At 54.5% G+C, this 20,359-nt stretch overlaps 1 protein-coding gene across 1 annotated transcript in view; it reads right to left on the bottom strand.

Moving 5' to 3' along the window:
* The window catches only part of ZBTB46 (zinc finger and BTB domain containing 46), a 49,670-nt gene extending 29,771 nt beyond the window's left edge, over positions 1–19,899 (bottom strand). Inside the window, exons 1-2 of the mRNA XM_070472409.1 lie at positions 19,702–19,899; positions 395–1,363 (exon numbers count right to left, since the gene is read on the bottom strand). Of these exons, the coding sequence (XP_070328510.1) occupies positions 395–1,331 (937 nt within the window). The 5' untranslated portion in view covers positions 1,332–1,363; positions 19,702–19,899. The remainder of the gene's footprint in view (positions 1–394; positions 1,364–19,701) is intronic.
* Positions 19,900–20,359: the final 460 nt, after the last annotated feature.

Here is a 20,359-nt window from a genome sequence, read left to right as displayed (position 1 = left end):
TTCCATCTTTAAAAATTAAGGTATCCCAGCCACTGCTTATGAGGGCCCCCATGTGAGGAAAGCGGCCCCACACCCCACAGTGGGCTCCTAGGTGTCACCCCACTTCTCCAGCTCCAGACCCCCTGCTTCAGAGAAGCCCCACCCCAGCTCCCTCTGTGTGGAGGTGCCCCAGGCGCGGCACTGATGGAGACACCAGGAGGTCATCACGGCCGTATTCTTGCTCTCATACCAACTGATTGCAGTAATTGGGGAAGCCACCTGTGTGAGCCTGGAAAAGTGCCACTTTGTGGACAAAACGAGTGGCCCCAGGGCCACCGACAAGGCCAGCACATGTCTTTGTGCCGCCATGGCCCCAGGGTGCCTGAGCCCCGCCTGTAACAAAGGAAAGGCTTACTTGAGTCACGGCTGCTGAATGGCCACCCGGACGTCGGGAGGAAAGACGGCAGTGGGGAGCCGGCCCGGCTGTCCTCCTCTACCTGCTGTGTGATGTGTCGGACTGTGTCTTTGTTTTTCCGATTCTTCCTCCGGCCCGTGGGCTGCCAGCCATCCCCGGCAGTCTGCTCCGAGAAGGAGTTCTGGATGGTGCCATCCGTGGCAGAAGGCGGCTCGCTGCCCCCGTAGTGGGCTGGTGAGAGCGGCTCCTCCTTGACATGCAGGGGCCCGCAGCCCACGTCGCCAGGCCACAGTGGCTGCGAGGCAAGGTCGTCAGGGCCATCGGCCTTGGGCTCCTGATCCTCCTTCCCGTAGCTGCTCCCGCCCTCGTGGCAGCTGGCGATGGCTGAGTCCCCGGAGGAGTTGGCGGGGCTCGTGCGCCGGGCCAGCCAAGGGGAGATGCTCCTCCCAGCCATCACAGCGGAGATGAGGGCATCCGCGCCACCACCGGGCGGGGCGCCCACCTCAAACGCCTCGAGCTCATCTGAGGCGTCTGGCTTGATGCTGATGTCCAGTGCGGCCTTGATGAAGTCATGGCAGGCCTGCACGATGTCCGTCATCTGCAGGAAGCTGGCCGCGGACATCACCTCGATGACGTTCCTGCTGGTGAGGGCCAGGTGGGCAGAGTACATGAAGTCGATGATGGCCTTGAAGCCCTGGGCTGTGACGATGTCCAGGTGAGTGACCGTGGCCTGCTCAGAAGTCTTCTGCACCTGGCAGTAGAGCGTCTTGAAGTAGCGGCTGCTGCCGAGCAGGACGTTCTTGTGGGCCTTGAAAACCTTGCCCTCCACCACCACACACACGTCACACAGCACTCCGTGCTGTCTCTGCTCATTCAGCTCGCGCAGCAGGTGTCGGTAGTGGGACGCGATTTCCATATCTTCCTTCCGGTTGTTCATCTGGGATCCTGGGGTGGCCTCCTCTATGGACTCTGTGGGGCGAGAACAGAAGGGTTACCCACACAGTCACACACGCACCAAGGGCTGAAGAGTGCAGAGGGAGGACACTGGGCACAGGGCACCCAAGGGTGGCACCTGAGCCAGCTCCGTTCTCCTGCACACAGCACTCTAGATAGAACCCTACATGCTGCAGCCGACCCTCCAACCAAGCAAATAGTCCAGAAAGGACAAGAAGGCCCATCTGTAGTCGAAGAGACTTCTTTACCCAAACAGAAAGTCTAGGTGAAGAGAACCAGGTGCGCCTTCACCCCCACCCTTGAAGAAGCGTCTTTAATGGCAAAACAACAGCAATATCCTACACAGTCCAGCCTGCAGGGCAGGAAGGGCCAAGGCTGGATGCCCACAGTCCAGTCCAAACCATGCTGCTTCCCCCCGGCTCTGTTTCCCAGCTCTCTGCTGCCCCCAAAGTTTCTGGGGCCACCAGACCACGTGGCCAAGATAAGAGCACTTCGGTGCTGCCGTGTCAGGAGGCCACAGCCCGAGGCTGCGGCGTGGACAGGGCTCCCTCTGAATACCGCACAGGGGATGTGTCCCGGCCGTTGCTGCTGACCAGCAACCCTCTGTGTCCTTGGCCTGTGGAGCATCATCCCCCAGCCTGTGCAGTGTCACTGCGTATGTCGGTCCCAACATCCCCAACGAGGACATGGTTATATTGGACGAGGCCCCTCCCACTTCAGTACAAGTCCCAGCCCAACCAGGTCAGGTTCTGAGGTGCTGGGGGTGAGGACCTCAATACACGAATTCTGGGGCCACCATCACCACATGAAACCCCCCGAGGAAGACAAATCTTCCTTTTAAACTCACCCTTTCCCAGCTGGTCAAAGGTGGGGTCATCATCCCCCTTTCCCATGGGGAGCAGACAGAGGGCAGGCAAGGGAGCGGAGGGCGTGGGACACCTCATGGTGGAACAGCTTTCCCTGGACTTCCAACACATTTCCCAATGTCACTTGGGCTCACCTGCAGATGGCTGCAGTCCTCAGGCCTGGAGAACAAGGCCGGGGAGAGTCCAAGTCTTTTGCTCCCTCCTATCTCTCGATGGCCCACTGGGCACTGTCCCCGCCAGACTCCACCCCACCCCAAGACCAGAAGTAAACAGGCTACTTCAATCATGAGACCAGTGGGACCTGACCCCAAGGATGGACCCTGAGGAGGAGGGGGAGTGGTCAGAACTGGCCATGGCGGGGGGGGTCCCCACACTCACAGCTGATACTGGGGTGCTTGACCCTGGGTGCATGGGGGCCCCCCAAGGGCAGTCATCACCCAATCTGCTCTTCCTCCAGGGCATGCAAGGAGGGGAGGAGGACAGACAGACCATCCAGGTTGGCTTCAACCCACAGCTGGCATCACACTCAGGTTAACCAGACACTGAGGGAGGAACTGGAACATGTGTCAAGTCAGGAAATCAACCATCTGAGTGCAAAACATCAGCTTCATGCCTGAGTCCAAGAGGAGCTCCTGGCCATGTGCAGGGGATTGGGGTGGGGTGGAGGGAGGTACTCAGGTACCTAAGGACCCTGTATTCAAATTAGGAAGATGCAGGTTTCATTACCTGACTTACTGTATGAATAATAAATCTCTTTATTCACCAGTGAAGCAGATCCTCTAAGAATCAGGAAGAAAACTGAAAAGGGGGAAACGCCACAGCCGTTTACAGAAGCAGCAACTACCTCACAGGGTTTGCATTTCTAAAATAATTTCAACTCATATGGGAAGTTCTAAAATAAATTATTATTCAATCAGAGCAGCTTAAAAATCAGTTATGCATTTCACAGAAAATCTGTTGTAAGAAAATACAATTTTCATTAGGGAAAAAAGCTACCTGTATGCTAAAAAGAAGAGGAATCTAAAGAATGATAATCAAAAATAGATTAGTCAGGGTCTTCCCTTGGGGGCGGGGAGGGCAGTGGTTAGGACTCCACCCTCCCACTGCAGGGAGCATGGGTTCAATCCCTGGTCAGGGAATTAAAACCCCAAGGGCCATGTGGTACAGCCAAAAACAAACAAACAACAGATTAGTCTGCTATGGAAACATTAGGCATACACCTAATTCATCCAAGCCTACTGAAACTTTAGGGGAATGACTGAATTTGCATTACAAAGTTGCTAATGTCTGAACATCAGTGAGACATTATGGGGGTCCTGCCCACCTGAGAGCAGCAGAAGAGCTGCTGTCCATGCTGTGGCCATGACCTAAAAACCGAAGCATCCTAGTAGTCAGCATCCTAGTAGTCACATCACACAGCAGTCTGACCAGAAAGACGCAGGCTTCACACTCAAGTATGCTCACAGAGGTTTTTCTTTGAGGGCTAGGAGAGCAGAGCATCTGCCCTGCCCCAAAGGAGGGTACTGCCTAGTGAAGATGCACCTGGCCATGGGACACACACCTGCTCAGGGAACACACACCAGTGGAACCACACTTGTTCATAGGACACACATGCTAAGTTGCTTCAGCCCTGTCCAACTCTTTGCGCCCCTATGGACTGTAGCCCACCAGGCTCCTCTGTCCAGATTCTCCAAGCAAGAATACTGGAGAGGGTTGTCATGCCCTCCTCCAGGGGATCTTCCTGACCCAGGACTGAAACTGTGTCTCTTATGTCCCCTGCATTGGCAGGCATGTTCTTTACCATCAATGTCACCTAGGAAGCCCCATAGCACACACACCTGTGGACAGATAACCTGACTGTCATTCTGAATTACCTGTGCTGCCACATGGACCACAGGGCGCTGTCATGCATTCCAAGGTCCACAAGGGCAGTCCTGGGAGGAAGGGACCCTCAAAGAGGACCCTGTGACCCTGAAGGGTCCCAGATGCCACTCTGTCAAGAGAAGCTAAGGCTGGTGAGAACAAGGGGCAGACGGGTTACCTGCTGCCATAACCAGCACCTGCAACTTTGTTAAAGTGACCCACGTGCCACCTGGAAGCCATTCCATCTCTACACGGGTTTCATGTCTCCTGGGGTCCCTACGCTCTGTTTTATTTATAGCTCACTAATCTCAAAACACTTCAGCCTCAGACAGAATCACTTATGACCACCTTGGAGCAAATACAAGTTGAATCCATGTTCCAGACTAGACTCCAAAAGTGTGCCGATCTGCACCATGCAGATTTCAGAGCCACCCCCACAGACATAACCCAGGACACGGGGACCATGCAGGTGATGGCACGGCAAGTGATGGAGGGGGCAGGCAAATCCCCGTCCTGCCTGGTGGGAAACTTGCCTTTTGCTGCCAGAGCCATTTCTAATACCGATGCCTCTGGGAAAGGTGGAGGTGGTCTCCAAGCTACCTGGCAGGGAAATTGAGTCCAGCCATCCAGAGCCACTGAGCTTGTGTTGGGTGCCACAGACCTGCCCTGCCCCGAGTCTCGCAGTCCCGAGCCAGCTCCCACGACACAAGAGACCCAAGTCTCGACTCTTCAGTATGGTAATCTGGAGTCAAGGCGGGGTTGAGGTCTCGCCTAAACAAGTTGCACTCAGACATGAGCACAGACCTGCTGTGCCAACCTCCTCTCTGAGCATCAGGGGCAGATGTGGTGTCAGGGGCACCCCCGTCTGTCACTTCCAGGGTACAGAGCCCACAGCACTCCAACCCCAGGGCACCTCACGAACCTTCTCCCCACAGCATCTGAAGGTAAGGAGGTTGCAACCAAGAACCATCTTCACAAATTACCAGCAGGAGGCCCGTCTCTTATTCATCCAGCTTGCCCACGAGACCATGGATGCTTCGCTGGTAAAAGCCAAATAAATTCCCAAGTCTCGAAAATCACAAGAAACACGAAACATGAAGACTGCTCTTCTGAGTTTATTTCATTTGCTGCACTGTAGGTTCAGATTAGTAATTCTGGGAGCAGGAGGGGGTATTCATGTTTTTTCTCTGGTCCCTAAAGAGCTCCACCTTGAAGACAATTAATTCTTATAATAAGGATGCAAAATAGTGAATGCATTTGGACTTTATATCCAGCTGCACTCAAAAAAACTCCGGGTGTGGGCAAGGATCAGGAGCCCTGGCCGACTGGTCCCTCCCCAGGGCCGGTCACCAAGTCTCAGTACAGAAAAGCCCAACAATAAGAAGTGAGCACCTCAAACACCCATGGAGCCTCCTCGCCGACTTCACCTCTTCTCACTGTGTTTCCACTATGCTCTATTTACACTTTCTTGAAATTTTTCTGGAAATGTGAATATTGTTTTAAGGTGGAAGCAACGTACCTTTAGTGCTAGAACCAGACCACCCACTCCTGGTCTGCAGAGGCCAAGCTGCTGCCTGCAGGCCCCATGAAGCCCCACCTCCGCCCTTGCCTGGCTGGCCGAGTGCATCTAAAAGGCCCTTCCAGGTGGATCGCTAGACCACACAGGTGAATCTCTAGATAATTACGCTGCGTGAAAGCAACCGGACAAAGGAGACAGTGCAGGAATCCCTCCCATGAAACAAACCTACAGAGAGACCTACACGGGCAGGGACAGGGGCTGCCTGGCCTGGGGACAGCAAGGGACAGAGACACCGCTGTGTGCAAACCCACCCATTTACCCTCTTCCAGTGAGCAGCTTGCTGTACGTGAATTATGACAATGTCGACTACAAAACTACTTTTATGGAAATATCCTTGCTCGACAACAAACCAGTGCATACCCATCACCATTTGCCGTGGGTTGAACCATGTCCCAGACTCACTTGTTGCACATGACCTTTTTTGGAAATGGGGTCCCTGTAGATGGAACTGGTTAAGACAATGTTGCTAGGGTAAGCCCTGCTCCAACGTGACTGGTGTCCTTAGGGAAGGGAACCCTGGGACACAGACCTTCATGGGGAGACAGCTGTGCGACAGAAGAGATGAGGCCACAGCCAAGAAAGCACCAGAAGCTGGAGGGACGCCTGGGACAGGTCCTCCATCCTGCCCAGCACCTTCAGAGCAGGTGTGGCCCTTGTTCTCTGACCTCTGCCCTCCAGGGCTTCGATGGGATAAATCTCAGTCATTTAAGACACTCAGCCCAGGGTTCTGCTAGGAGCCCGGGACACAGATGTCTCTTATCTACCAAAGAACCCACCAACACCAGTGGGTGATACAGTCCATATGGGAAGTGCTTGGCTTCTTTCCACCAAGGCCTCTGCCTGACTTCCCATGGGCAGAACCCAGCCAGCCCCAGCCCCACCCCCCCGCCATGTGGACACCACGTCCCACATCCCAAGGTTCTGAAAAACCCAAGATCCAAGGCACTGACAACAGGAAACCATTTTATAACCCACACTTTATACACATTGTTTTCTCAGGGTTCCTTGTTGCCTTTTAAAATTTAAAACTGGGCTCCTGATTAGGAAGAAATACTCCACATATAATAACAGAAATCATCTTTAGGTGCCCGGTGGGGTCAGCTCTGCCTGAAGTTTCTCCAATGACTCATAGCCTGACCCTTGGGTGCTGCAGACCAGAGTGATCTCAGAATGCAAACCCGTGTGGGCCAGGGTGGGTCCCCACTCCGGGCCCCACCCCACCACCACCCTCTTCCCCGTCACGGCCTCTTTCGGTTCCCTCACCTCCATAGGACCAAGAGCCTCCTCCGCACCACCACCCCCCCCCCACCCCGTCCCTGGACTCTCCTACCTGTCTAGATGTCACTTCCTCTCAGGATGCACACACCCTGACCACATAGGGCCAGATGCACCCTGTCCCCGCCTGCCTGGCTCTGGCTCTCAGTGTGGAATGACCCACAGAATTCCAAGGTCTTAGCTGTGGCCCAGACTTAGTCCCAGTGCGATTCCGTATCAGCCCCTGAGGGTGTCCAGGAGCCTGGAGCTGTGCCGGGCACTGGGCTCAGGCTGAGGATCAGGCCCCCCCACCCAAGTCCAGAGCCAGAGCAGCACAGAGGTGCTATGAGGGCTCTCAGGGAGGGTCCAGTGTGGGGGCACAAACAGCGAGACTGAGTGAGTCGGGGCTGGGCATGGCCACCCCAGAGACCTGGCTGAGGCTGACCCTCGAGGTTCCAAAGCACGGAGCCACCCGCGCTGGCGTCCCAGCCCAGCCTGGAGGACTGTGGCCCAACCAGCATCACGTGGACAGAACCACAGAAGTTGGCCCAGCACCTTGGGACACAAGAGGCCTGTGTTTCAGGATGGTCAAGGGCATCAAGCTATGGCCAACACACAGGCGGCCCAGGAAAGACACAGCACCTCAGCGTCTGACAGGAGAGCTTGTGGGACACAGACGGGGCGGGGCAAGTGAGAGAACCACAAGCAGCCCGGGCGGTGCCGGCCCGGACCTCAGGTGGTTGGGGCATCAGCCACCAAGATGGGGAAGCCAGGGGCTAGTACATCAAGGGGAGACACGGGCTCCCAAGGAAGAGCAACCCCCCAGGGGTCCCAGCTGTCCTGATTGGTAGGGTGCCTGGGGCCCCGGAAACAATTGCAAGGGCAGGGAGAGAACAGAAGAGACCAGGCAGGGTCTCCTACAACGCCGAAGCAGCATCGCGGCCCCAGCCAGGCATCCACCCAAGAGCTCCATTGCTTCTGCTGGTGAGAAGCAGGTCCACAAATTTGCTTTGTGGGGTTGGGGAGAGCAAGGGGAAGAGGTTACGGCTTTACCTGTGCCCCCAGGCACCTCCTGCTACAGTCGACCCTCACTGTAGCTCTTTCCTCTCTAAACCATGCATGACTGTAATGGGCAGCTACCAGCTCCTGTAGGCTGTGATAAATCACTGGGCAATACAAACGTGCTCTTTTTAACAGGTGGACTGAAAGGCAAATCCTGCTGTGGATGCAATCCCCTCAGCTGCTGACAAGCCGCCTCTTCCTGGAAGCCTCCAGGGGCTCTTCCTACGACAGCACGCGTGGTGCCTCTGTCAAACAAGAGATACTGTTTAAATGTCCCAGCTTAGCCTCTGGTAGAAGTAGCAGTGGACAGCACCTTCCTGATCCTGGGTGGGCCTGAAGGTCCCACCTTTACCTCACTGAAGGACATGACAGTGAGGCCATGGATAAAGAGCCTCTGACCAGCCCCACGACATCCCAGGGCCACAATTCAGAGCTGACACCACAGGTGTGGCTGAGAGGTGGGCTCTGATGTTCTGCATCAGTCACAGCTCACAGCAAAGGTGGAGGATGGATACAGAGTTACTTGCTTTTGTGGGGTGAATTGTATCCCCAGAAGATAGTACCTATGAATGAGACCTTATTTAGAAACAGGATCCTGGTAGATTTAACCAACTTAAGATGAGGTCATAACCCAGTGGGATGGGTGTGTCACAAAAAGGGGAAATCTGGACACACACACACAGAGGGGGGTGGAGGCAGAGGTGGAGGTACGTGGCCACAGCCCAGAGGTGCCTGGCACTTTGTTACAAAAGCCACAGGAAGAAGCCACACATCCACTTAAAATTTTTGTTTTTCTTAAAAAGAAAACTGATCAGCTTAACAAGGCAGAAAAATTATATCCAAGGGTTTTAAATCTGAGCTATACTGTGACTTGAAATGTTAACTCTTAACACTTGTACTCCCTCTGCCAAGGAAAAACATCAAATCTAAACAGGAAAGGGAAAAAAAGCAGCACCTAGTTACTCAAGCAACCTGATGGAATCCTCTGTAGTCTTTCAACTTTTGACTTTGAAACACTTTCCAACAGAAGGAAAAGTCGCAAGAATGATTCTTGAGAGAACTCCCACCTAACCCTTAACCAGATACATTAGTTCTTTAATATTTTGCAACATTTGTTCACATCAAGCAAATGCTGGAATCTTCAATCACCATCTTTTCTATTCAAAGTTGCATTTCTTGAAAACAAAAGGATCCAGCCAACAATCTAACAATCATCTACCTAGGAAACTCCATGGTACAGGTCACTGGGCTTGGACTGGGGCAGAAACGTGGTGCTCGACTCCCCATCTGGTGGCGGGAGAGCCCCACACAGGCTCAGACCAGCACAAACGTTTGTTCTGGCATCCGACACAATTTTAGCTGCTAATCGGACGTTTCAAGTCCCCACTGTCATTCTGCACAGGTCTTGCAGACGGTAAACACTCATTAGATGCTGAATAAATGCAGGCTGGGTGGACGGTTGCCGAGTGAATGAAGAGTGTGTGTCTGCAGTGGCAGACGGGCACACACCTGAGAGAGAATCTCACCTTCTCAGGATGCAGAAACCAGGCGACAGTGAGGAGTGAATCCCACTTCCCTCACCACCTCGGCCAGAGTCCCAGTGTTCTCCTCACGAGAATCAAGCCCCCTGACCCTCAGCCATGCACCTATTTCATCAGCTGCCATTGGAACAGAGGGGCACATGCTCCAGACCCAGGGTTGGCTGTGGATGAAAACAACTTACCTAGAAAAGAACTAAGTAAAAATAGCTCATGGCTCCAAACAAACACTAAAATATTCGAAAGAAATGATCTTGCCAAAAAATTATGCTTAAAAAAATTCCAAGATGATACTATACTTTATTAAATCTAGAAATTTTCAAATAAAACTTACATAGGTGATAATCATTTGGAACATTTTATGTACAGATCCTTAATAGAAAGTACAAGTATCTTTAAAAGCAGGCACAAAATATAAAAACAATTCATTTTTTAAATTCTGATGCAGACATCACTGTCACACTGCGGACACTGAGTACCAGACACACTGTCCCGGCTGCCCGGTCCTCGAAACAGGGTGGGGCTCCTGACGGTCAGAGGATGCCACCAGTCAGACCACCGTGTGGGACCAACAGGTCCGACTTTTCAACAAACAGCCCAAAACAGAATAAAGCAGATTTCAGAGCCACCACCCCAAGTGCAACTTCTCCAAGTGCAACTCCTGGATCTGCCCCGACTGCAGCTCAAATCAACCAGTAGTAAAAACTCAGATGATGCCAACTCCAAGCCTGGGCCCCAATTGGGGGCCCCAGGAGGTACTCACGGAACCACCCACATGAAGGAAAGCACGGGACAGTGAGATAAAATGTCTGTGATTTGTCTTAAAATAGTTCAGAGCAAAAACAGAGGAACTCAAATGTGAGAGAAAAGGGAATTACTAAAGCTGGTGAAGGAAACACACTCACTAATTCTGTGTGTGTTTGAAAACTTCCAAAGTAGGGATCTGAAAATACAATGAGGTTACCAAAGAACAAGATCACTTTTACAGAATCAAGGGAGTTTGTGATTAAGGGAGGCGGGTGCTAAGAGACAAGGCTTCTCAGGTGGCGCTAGTGGTAAAGAACCCACCTGCCAGTGCAGGAGATGGGAGTTTGATTCCTGGGTTGGGAAGATCTTCTGGAGGAGGGCATGGCAACCCACTCCAGTATTCTTGCCTGGAGAATGCCAAGGACAGAGGAGCCTGGCAGGCTACAAGCAACTTAGCACACACACACATACACATGTATGTGCTAAGAGACAAGGCTGGTACCTGGCCTGCAGACCTGAGTCCAGGACTATGCAAGCCAACACAGTGGTGGGGGGTGGTGGTGTATGTGGCACAGCCTTTCTGCTACAAGAGTCACAAGGGTGTGCGCAGGGACCCGGCCCCTCCCACCCCGGCAGGGGAGGGTCCTTATTCAGGAGGTGACCGTGGGAGGGAATCAAAGTGACAGCAGTGACCTTGACCTCCAGAGGGTTTGAGTCCCATGGATCAACAACAGGGGGACTCCATCTGTGAACATGGATGACATGTCAGGCATACAACAGCCCTGTCCATACCCACAGCCTTTACAACCACCATGGGACACTTCGACACTGGTCACTGTAAGAATTATGACTTTCAGACCAGTCACTCAATGAATCTATTCGATGTTATGTGAGGCTCCTCATGTTACTCTTGCATGAAAGGGTTTCTAAATTTTGAAGGCTACATTTTGTTTTCCTGCATCTCCTACAAAAAGTAACAAAAATGCTGTCTAGAAAAGGGGCCCCTTCAGCTGCCCAGGGGCAAGAAAGGCCTGGGTCTACCTGGGGCGCAGATGGGCACATGGGTACCCAGTCCTGCAGGGGGGCCAAAGGAGGGGCCGTGTCCTTCTATAGAGCAACGGCACTAAATACCCAGCCCAATGGCCCTACCGGACACCCCGGGCTCTGCCTCTGCCCCCATGACAACCTCCCTCCAGGCCCAGCTGCATCTCCTCTTCTCTGCAGGCATCGACATCTGTCTGCTCTGTCACTTCCCCTCTGGGGACATGCGAACCAACACAGCCAGGACCTTGTTGGCGCCTGCGTCCCTGGACCAAGAGCCGCCCCCGTCACTCACGGAGAGCATGGGGCTGAGTGAAGGTCTGTGGGGCAAACTCACTAACACTGTGGTCACTGGCCTCATTCGCTCAACCATCAAGGGAAGGGTAGGTATGAGCGGTGATTGCTGGAGATGAATGGGGAGACCTCAGGAAACCCTGGCATTGAGAAATAAATGAGGCAACATGTCAGGAGAACACAAGCTGTAACGGTGGAGAGGGTTGAATCCTTTCCCCCAAAATGATCTGCTCACGTCTTAACCACAGGGGAATATAACCTCACTTAGAAACAGGGCCTCTGCAGGTGTAATTGAGTTAAGATTAGATCATCATGGTGGACACTAATTCAAGGTGACTGGCATCCTAATAAGTAGAGGCAAATCTGACACCAGGGTGACAGCCATAACGGCAGGACAGGAGGTAGGAGGGACATGTCTTGGCTGTGAGCACCCAGGACTGCCAGCGGCCACCAGAGACTCAAAGAGGCAGGAAGCGTGTCCTTCCCTGGAGCCTCTGGCGAGAGGGTGGCCCTGCCCACACCTTAATTTAGGACTTCTGGCCTCCAGGTTGTGAGAGAATAAATCTCTGTTGTTTTAAGCTCGCAGATTAGTGGTCCTTTGCTCTGACAGCCCCAGAGAACTCACACAACAGCAGGCTAACTTACACAGATTGCTCCCTAGTCAGACGGTAGGAAGGCCCTCTGAGATGGGCCATGAAGGGTTCCCAACCAGGATCCACACAGTCCAGTCCACTAACCTCCCCCAAACCCAACTCAGCAGCTTGTGGCGGGGCTGGAAGTTGTATCCGGATGAAGCTCACCCCATCAAGCCAGAAACACAGTCCACCCCTTCCTCCAAGGAAGCCATGTGGCAAAGCCGCTCATGTCCAGAGTCTGGAACACGGACAGGTTTCACAGCAGCTCAGCCTCACCCCTGCACCCTGGGCCTGGTGCTGGCCCCCTCCCAGCAGTGGCAGAGGGGTATGTGGGGAGTGCCCTCAAGACAAAGGGAGAATCATTGTCTGCCCTAAAAGTCACATGTTCACTTCAGTGCGTATCAAGAAGAACATAACTGAGATGCCTGACTCATGACTTCATGGATATTCTTGCTTCCTAAGATGAGGTAAAACAAAGGTAAGTAGATGTGAGGTCTGTGTGACCCTCAGGCAGTGGCATGGGCAGCATCGAGTTGTGCTTGCCCTGCATGCTCCTCCAAGGCTCAGCGCACCCGCTGAGCTCAGAGGAAGACACTCTGTCTTTGAGGGACCACTCAAGCCTCAGTGAAGCGGATCTGCTGGACGCAGTGCAGGTGGGTCCCCTGGCACTGACCCTTCTGACCCTCTTCTCAGGCTCTCAAGGGCACATGTACACCTGGAAGTGCTCCCGGCTCCCTGGCCTCCTGAGTGCCCTGCTCATCACAGAGGAACCACAGTCACTGCAGCCACGCGGTACACCTGCTGACTGAAACTTCTGCCTTCTCTCTGCTCCCAAGTCCGGGCACTGGGATTTCCACACCACAACAGAATCAAAAGCAGCAGATGACAGAGAAGCCAGAAGAGAAGAGGTTTAAAAGACCCCCACCCACACCCCAGTGTTTTTCACATCGTCCAGTGGAGCTCAGTGACTTTAATGGTAAGGCGGTCCAAGGACAGTGTCACCTTATCACTCCCTGTTCTGATCTCATTCTGCCAACAATGTAAGAAAGAATAGGAGGCCTTCCCCAGTTGTCCAGGAGTTAGGACTCTGCTTTCATTGTCGAGGGCACACGTTTAATCCTGGTTGGGGAACTAAGATCCTGCAAGCCACATGGTGCAGCCAGAAAAAAAGAAAAATAGGAAAAGTCAACATACCCAGTATTAAAGACCACTTTTCTCAGGTGCCCAGCAGGCTAGTCATGATACATGGTCATTGCCCCCTTGAAGGGTGTGTCTGCTACTAACTTATGAAAAGTTCTTCAAAACACTCTGAAGTTGAGGGGGTAAGTCTTCATATAAAATAATAGCAATGAAATAACAATGTCTCTATATCACCAGAGGCAATGGAAAAACACCATGTCTTCATGGAAAAACCTGGAAACTTCCTGCTTATGGAGTTATCCATATATAACCAAAAACGAAAGCAAAAGTGACAACACATGGTAACACACACACTTTAATAACATAATCCTGAACAGAACTTTGAAAGTGCCAGGAGGGAGCTGACCGGAGAAGTTCCACTCGCCCCAGACAAGATGCTCAGTTCTCGGTCAGTTAGTGCCCAAGTGGTGTTAAATGTCCTGCCTCCTTTAGTCTCCATTTGGAAATTAAACATTACGCGTGGACATAGCATCAGCAGCAATCGCCTCTCATCAGAGGAATGAGACTCTGTGAGACATTACTGAGAATATTCAGAAGGTAAGGCGACCGCAGCCAGAAGCTTGGGTCTCTTCCTCAACAGCAGGGACACATGTCCTCAGCATTCTCTCACCTGAGGAGCTTTGTAAGGGAAATTGCCACTTTTAACTTTCCCCTCATTGCCAGTTCTTACTAGTAACACTTTAGAGGCAGATGGAGACTGCTGGTCAGCGGAGAGGGGTCTGAGACGGGCAGTGGAGGCTGCAGTCAGACCACTAGCCACAGAAGTCATGCTAAGGCGGTTTTCATGGGACAGGACAGGGACAAAAAGAATAGCTCTGTCCACTCTTCTTAAACAACCCCCCGGCCCTGCCAGTGGGGCCTCACCTTGTCTAATTGACAGGCCCCAAATGAGACCATGTTGGAAGCTCTGGGACCCTCCCCCCAGGGCTGACGAGCCTTTCCCAGTGTCCTGGGGTCCCAGGGTTCTTGGCCCGAGAGAGGAGAACGCAGAAGGCTTCCCGCACTTTGATCACTGGAGTTCCTAGGCCAGCCACCGACATGGGGCCCCGTCCCACCAGACAGGCAGCCTCCCAACCCTGGTCTGGATGCGAAGACCCACTGGCAAATCAAGGGCTGCTGTTTAGGAGGAGCCAGAGTGGCGAGGACCTCAGGGTGCACACAAGCCGGGCGTGGCCCCCTGCTGAGAAGTGTGAGCCGGTGCGGGGACAGCTGGTGGGGGGGGGTTGTCACAGACTCCGGGTCACGGCCCCGAAGCTCTGCCACCTGAGGCCGCTCCACGCTCATCCCAGATCAAGCATTTCACTCTGCATCCCGCTTCCCCACGTGACCTTTCCCCTGGGGACCTGGGACGTGTGGCCCGCCAGCCTGCTCCACTTTGCGTGTGAGAGGATGTGGGCCACGGTGCTGGCTGCCACAGGGCTGGCAGGAAGGACGAGGTTTCAAATGCAGATGGACAGCTTCTTCAGAGACCAGGGGTCAGGGTGGGGCCTAGGCCAAGGGGCCTGATTCCCTGGAAAAGGTGATGGCCACCTGTGTGCGAGACTGAGCATCAGGCGTCTGTGACTCAACCTCATCTGGAGCACAGGGGACGTCGCTGGTTCAGGAACTGAATGTAGAGGACCCGGTCTGAGCAGTCAGCCAGCTCTGCAATTCTGAGAATGTTCCCCACAGGGTCAGCCCTCTCCTGCCCCTGAAGGAAACAGTCGTGTCTGAGCCATCTTCAAACTTCCTAAAGAAGAGGAAACTCCAGCCCTGAAGCTGCACTGCTTAGAATAGGATGGGATGAGAAAACAAAACACACCTGTTCCGGACACGAAGGCCCATTTGAGGCGCCCGCCCGACCCACTCACATGGGCAGCCCATTTGCCCACAGCCCTGAGCTCCTCCAGCGACCTGGCCCCTCCCCTGGGTCTACAACATACCTGAATCCGACACCCAGACATCATCCTGCCCTCCCCACCCTGGGCTTCTGGGCCACCCTCCTGATGGTGTTTTCTGTCACCCTGTCCACCCTCTCACTGAAATCAACAACCCAGTGTACCGGTGCTGCCCCTCTGACCAGCGGGCCCAGCTGGGAGTCCCGATGGGCTTCACAAAGACCATCTCTGTGCACCCTTACACAATTCCTGTGAACCTCGGCACCACCGCCTCTAACTGAGGGCGAATCAGCACCAGGATGTCAGCCTGGAGAACAGCGAACCCAACCTTTAGACAGGTGAGGGGTGAGTGGCCAGCCTGAGGGTCCTTGCTCCCCAAGCCGAGTCCTTGCTGGGCTCTCCGGCCCAGGTTCAGCAGAGGGACAGTGTTCAGAGTGGCAAAAAAAAATACCTGGGTCAGACCCTCCGCGTGCCAGGTGACACAGAGAGTGTGATGTGCCCAAAGCCGCCTGGGCCCCACCCACCACTCGTCCATCTTCACGGCAGCTCTGGTTGCTTCAGGTTTTCAAATCCTCTCTCAAAGACAGAGGCATCTTCTTTCTGCTCCACAAAGAAGGGGTCCCACCCCAGGTCCACTCTGACAAGCAGGGCTGGGCTGCCACTTGGGGGCCAGGAAAAGGACAGCTTCCCTGAGACTTTCCCCCTGTAAGTGTGACATTTAGGAAGGGATTTGTGTGCTGAAACGCGGGCTTTGAAAGGCATCATTTGAAACTACATCACCTCTCGCCCCAAACCCCACAGCCAATCAGCCTCTAAAGCTATCTGGCCCCAAAGTTTCTGCCCTCTCCTTGGCTATCCACTCTCTGTGAAGTGGAAGTTAGAAAATAATTTGCCACATAGGTACTGGAACCAGGGGCTGGCACCAAAGGCCCAACCTGGGCCAGGGGAGGGGTCTGCATGGACACCCTTTCCTCTAGTAGTCTTCAGAAAGCCCACCAGGTGGACCACACCCATCCTTCTCTGAGCTCTCACTAGCATCTGTCACTCACATCGGTGGTTCCTGTAGGGCCCCCACCCTGACCCATCCCAACAGGTCAACAGCCCCACTGCAGGAATTCTGTCTCCAATCTGGCCCACAGCAAGCTCTCAATACAGCCAAAAATCATCGTGAATAAGAAACTCTGGGAATGTCTCTTTAATGTGACTCAAAAAACACACCTGTCAAAACACAGAACCTCTATAAATGCTGTTGAAAAACACGCTAACACTGTTTCTCAACTTTCTAAAGTACCTAAATCGCTAATTTTTAAAACACAAATAATGACATTTAAAAAGACGTAGTCATTTCACAATGTAAATAAGAGTTAAACGGCAGTGTTGAGAGACACTGAACAGAAAACTTTGCATCAATCACCCTAAGGTCAGACTTGACTGGTTGAGTTTGTCCTTATCCTTCACTAGAACAACTTTTCAGCTTGTTAGAAAAAGTTATTTTTCTTTTCCATGACTTCTCCATCTACAAGCATCTGTCATCACCAGAAAACCAGAACCCAGAGCTCAAGTACACGTGTGTCAGGCACATACCATACCGAAGCTCAAAAGGCAGAAAAGAGGGAAAACGCCAGTGAACCCAGGGCTGAAGACCCCAGCTGTACTGGCCATTCCAAAGTCAGAGCCAATGGCAGAGGACACAGGGGCCGGGGTAGGACAAGACAACTGCGTTGCAAAGACTGAAATGAGTCTTGTGGTCTCAACAGAGATTTTCAAGCATTGTTTATTCTCAGGAGTTGGGCCATTCAAGCACACTTGTAGCAAAAAGAAGAATCTTTTTTGTTCAGGGGAGTGGGCAGGTTCACAAGGGAATTCTTGATAGCCTACCATCACCCAACAGATTTTAAAGTAGAATACGTTCTATCAGAGAGAAGGAAAAGCCTCTGTTTTAATGAGGACACGAAACCCCCAAAACAGGGCACAAGAACCCTCCACCCATATTAACACAGCAGTCAACAGGGCACCTGGGCACAGGAAGCACCAGCAAAGTGAGGCACGAATTCAAGTTCAAGTTCACAGCTCCAGGCTCCCGGAAGATGTTCTGTGGGGCCTTCGCCGCTGGTCCGAGACCTCTGGTAGAGCAGAACAGGCACACAGCTGCCCCAGAAACACAGACCACAGGGACGCAGTGGCCCAATTTCGCTTAATTTGAAAAACCCCACATAAGGACAATGTTGAAAAGTTTGTAATATTCGGTTTAACATGTTTGCAAACAACACATCGTCTGACTGTAAAAGAGTGTCCTTGCAGGCCTCCAGTGGAGTCTCACCCATCTTCAGTGTTGACCTCACCTTCCAAGTGCTCATGTGTGACTGAGGAGTGGGGCAGCCCCCTCCCCCTGGATGATCCAGTGGGGACACAGAGCACCCAAGAGGGTTGGCGCCCCTGCAGCCGACACTCCACGAGTTCTGAACACCAGAAACTGGACGTGGAAAAACAGCTCATTTTCAAATCCTAAACAGCTAGATCTGAACAAACCTCATCTCATCCAAACAAAATTCTTTCATCTAGGGTAATATCAATGAGGCCTAATGAGATCCTGTCCTGAGGCTGACCTCCAAGAAAGGCTGACCTTGGGGCTTAGCCTAGAGGTGAGGCTGGCCTCCCAGAAAGGTTGATCTTGGGGTTTAGCCTAGAGGTATCCATTCCATACTCCCTAAACAGAACTCTCCCCATAAACACCCACATACACCTCCTTCCCTTCAGTAAAGGAGATAAAAATAATTACTAGTTTTCTAGGGGAACACAGTGTCTAAGTCAGACTTACACCTAGTAACTTCTGCCTCAGCAACCTCTCACTTAGTCCTTTCTGAAATAGCAAGGAGTCTCAAAGTTTCAGTTCAGAGTATTTATCATGAAACACACCAACTAGAAGGAGTGCACTATAATAAAATTCTATTGTTTACTTCATCATTCATGTGAAAAACCCTTCCATAAGTTTCCCTTTGGGGAACAAACTATTTCCCCCTTCTGATGAGTGAAAACACTGCCTTCACAGGCAACACGCAGGCCAGCGATAGACCGAATCTACAGTCTGCTACCCAAAGGGAAGTTAGCTTTGATGATAAATCCAGTATGAAAGATTCTACAACTGATACAATTAAAACGCACTCAAGGACTCTGCACAGGTGTCTGAGCCCAGCGGCTCGCCAATGTGTTGCCTAATTAGCATTTCTTTAAACAATGCTGATAACAATCTTGCCTCCGCAATCCACGACAAACGCTTCGCTGAGATTGCAGCAAGGAAAGCGTAAGGAAATTCGCTGAGAATCTCAGTCAAACTTTCTTTTGTTTGTATTTCCTCGGTATCAGAAAATACCAGTTCTTCGCCCCTTTGGGCTGTACCCAGGCTCCCCGGTCCAGCCCTATTGTGCGTGGTCCGTTAACCCTACAAATAATGAATTTGTCAGCATGACGAGAGGAACCCCAACTAGCCCGAGCCCTCCCCCTGGTGCAGAAAATCGCCCATCGCCATCCAGATTGAGTTGTCAGACACTGACTCGTGCTACCCTGCGAAATTGACATGTCTATTTACAGAGAAACAAAGACGCGGCTCGCAGCGGACCCCGCTCCCTCCGCGCGCCCCGTCCGCTCCGCGCGCCCCTCGCCTCTCTGCGCGCCCCGTCTCCTCCGCGCTCCTCTAGTTGCCCGGCCTCGAGGCCCCCGCGCCCTGGTTTAGCCAGTAATTAAAATGGAGACGAGGCCAGTGCTGGGCTTCAGGGGGAGACAATGACCCCCAAGGCCCGGGGGAGAGCCGGGACCCGCCGCGCCCACCTCCCGCAGTTCCGACTCTTGGCAAACTCGGCGCGGGCGGGTCCGGGTGCGGCTAGGAGGCGCGGGCGGGGGGCGCGCGGGGCGGCGCGGGCGGGGGGCGCCAGGACGCCCCCGGGCTGCCTCCTGGGGCCGGGCGTTGACGCAGCAGAAATTACCAGCTGGAAAATTCCCCTTTCGGAGGTAACGGGGGAGGGACCGCGGCGGCGGCGGCAGGAGGCGCCGAGGACTAGGGGCGCGGGGCAACCCCGTCGCCGCCTCCGCCTCCGCGCGCAGCCCCGCGGGGACCCCGCGTCGCCCTCGCCCGCCCCGCCCCGCCCGCGCCACCGGAGCTCAGGGACCAACGGGGACCAGGCGGGGGTCTCTACCGCCGCCCCCAGAGCTGCAGCCGGGAGCACCGATCGCCGCTGGGAGGGCGCCCCCGCGGGGCGGGGCGCGGCGGGGCGCGAGGGGCAGGCGGCGGGGGCGCGCCCCGACTCGGAGCGGCTCCGGCCCGGAGCGGTCCGGCCGGCCTGAGCCCCGGCCCGGCCGCGATGCGCCGGCCCGGCCGCGGACAATGAGCCGGCGCCGCTTACCTGTGACCCCATGGGGCGCAGGCGAGGGCGGGCGCCGCGGCCGCCGGACCAGCGCCGGTGATCGCCGCGGCCGCCTGGCGAGCGCTTCGTCCGGGCGGGTCCGAGCTGCGCGCTCGCCTTGGCCGCTGTGTCCGTCTGTCCGTCCGTCTGTCCGTCAGGCCGGCGCGCGCCCCCGCGCCGCTCGAACCCCGCGGCCCCCGCCGCCCGCGCGCGCGCCCCGCCTGCGGACCCTGACCCCGCCCCCCGGCGCGCGCCCGGCCGCTGCTGATTGGCCCGCGCCCCGGCCCCGGCCCCGGCCACCGCCCCGGGCCCCGCCCCGCCGGCCCGGCCGCCGCCCCGCCCCTCGGTCGGCCGGCTCCGCTAGCCGGACGGAGGGGGCCGCGGCGAGGGTCGGTGCGCCTCCGCCCCCCCGTGGGCGGCTGGACAGCGGAAGTGCGGGCTGGAGCTCGCTGGGCATTGTGGGAAGCCCCCTCCGCGGGGCTGGCGGGGGGCGGGGGTGGCGCGGCGTGGGGGTCTCTGGGTGCCCGCGCCCCTTCCCACGGGGACCCAGCACCCGACAGACCATCCGGTCGGACACGCGGGTCTGGACGAGAGCACCCCAACTCTTGCCCGACCGCGCACCTGGCGCTGCCCACGCGCCTGTCCCCCGGGCTACAGG

Source organism: Odocoileus virginianus, chromosome 9 (genome assembly GCF_023699985.2).
Source record: "Odocoileus virginianus isolate 20LAN1187 ecotype Illinois chromosome 9, Ovbor_1.2, whole genome shotgun sequence".
NCBI classification, from domain to species: Eukaryota; Metazoa; Chordata; class Mammalia; order Artiodactyla; family Cervidae; genus Odocoileus; species Odocoileus virginianus.
This window is presented reverse-complemented; position numbering and strand designations above follow the sequence as displayed.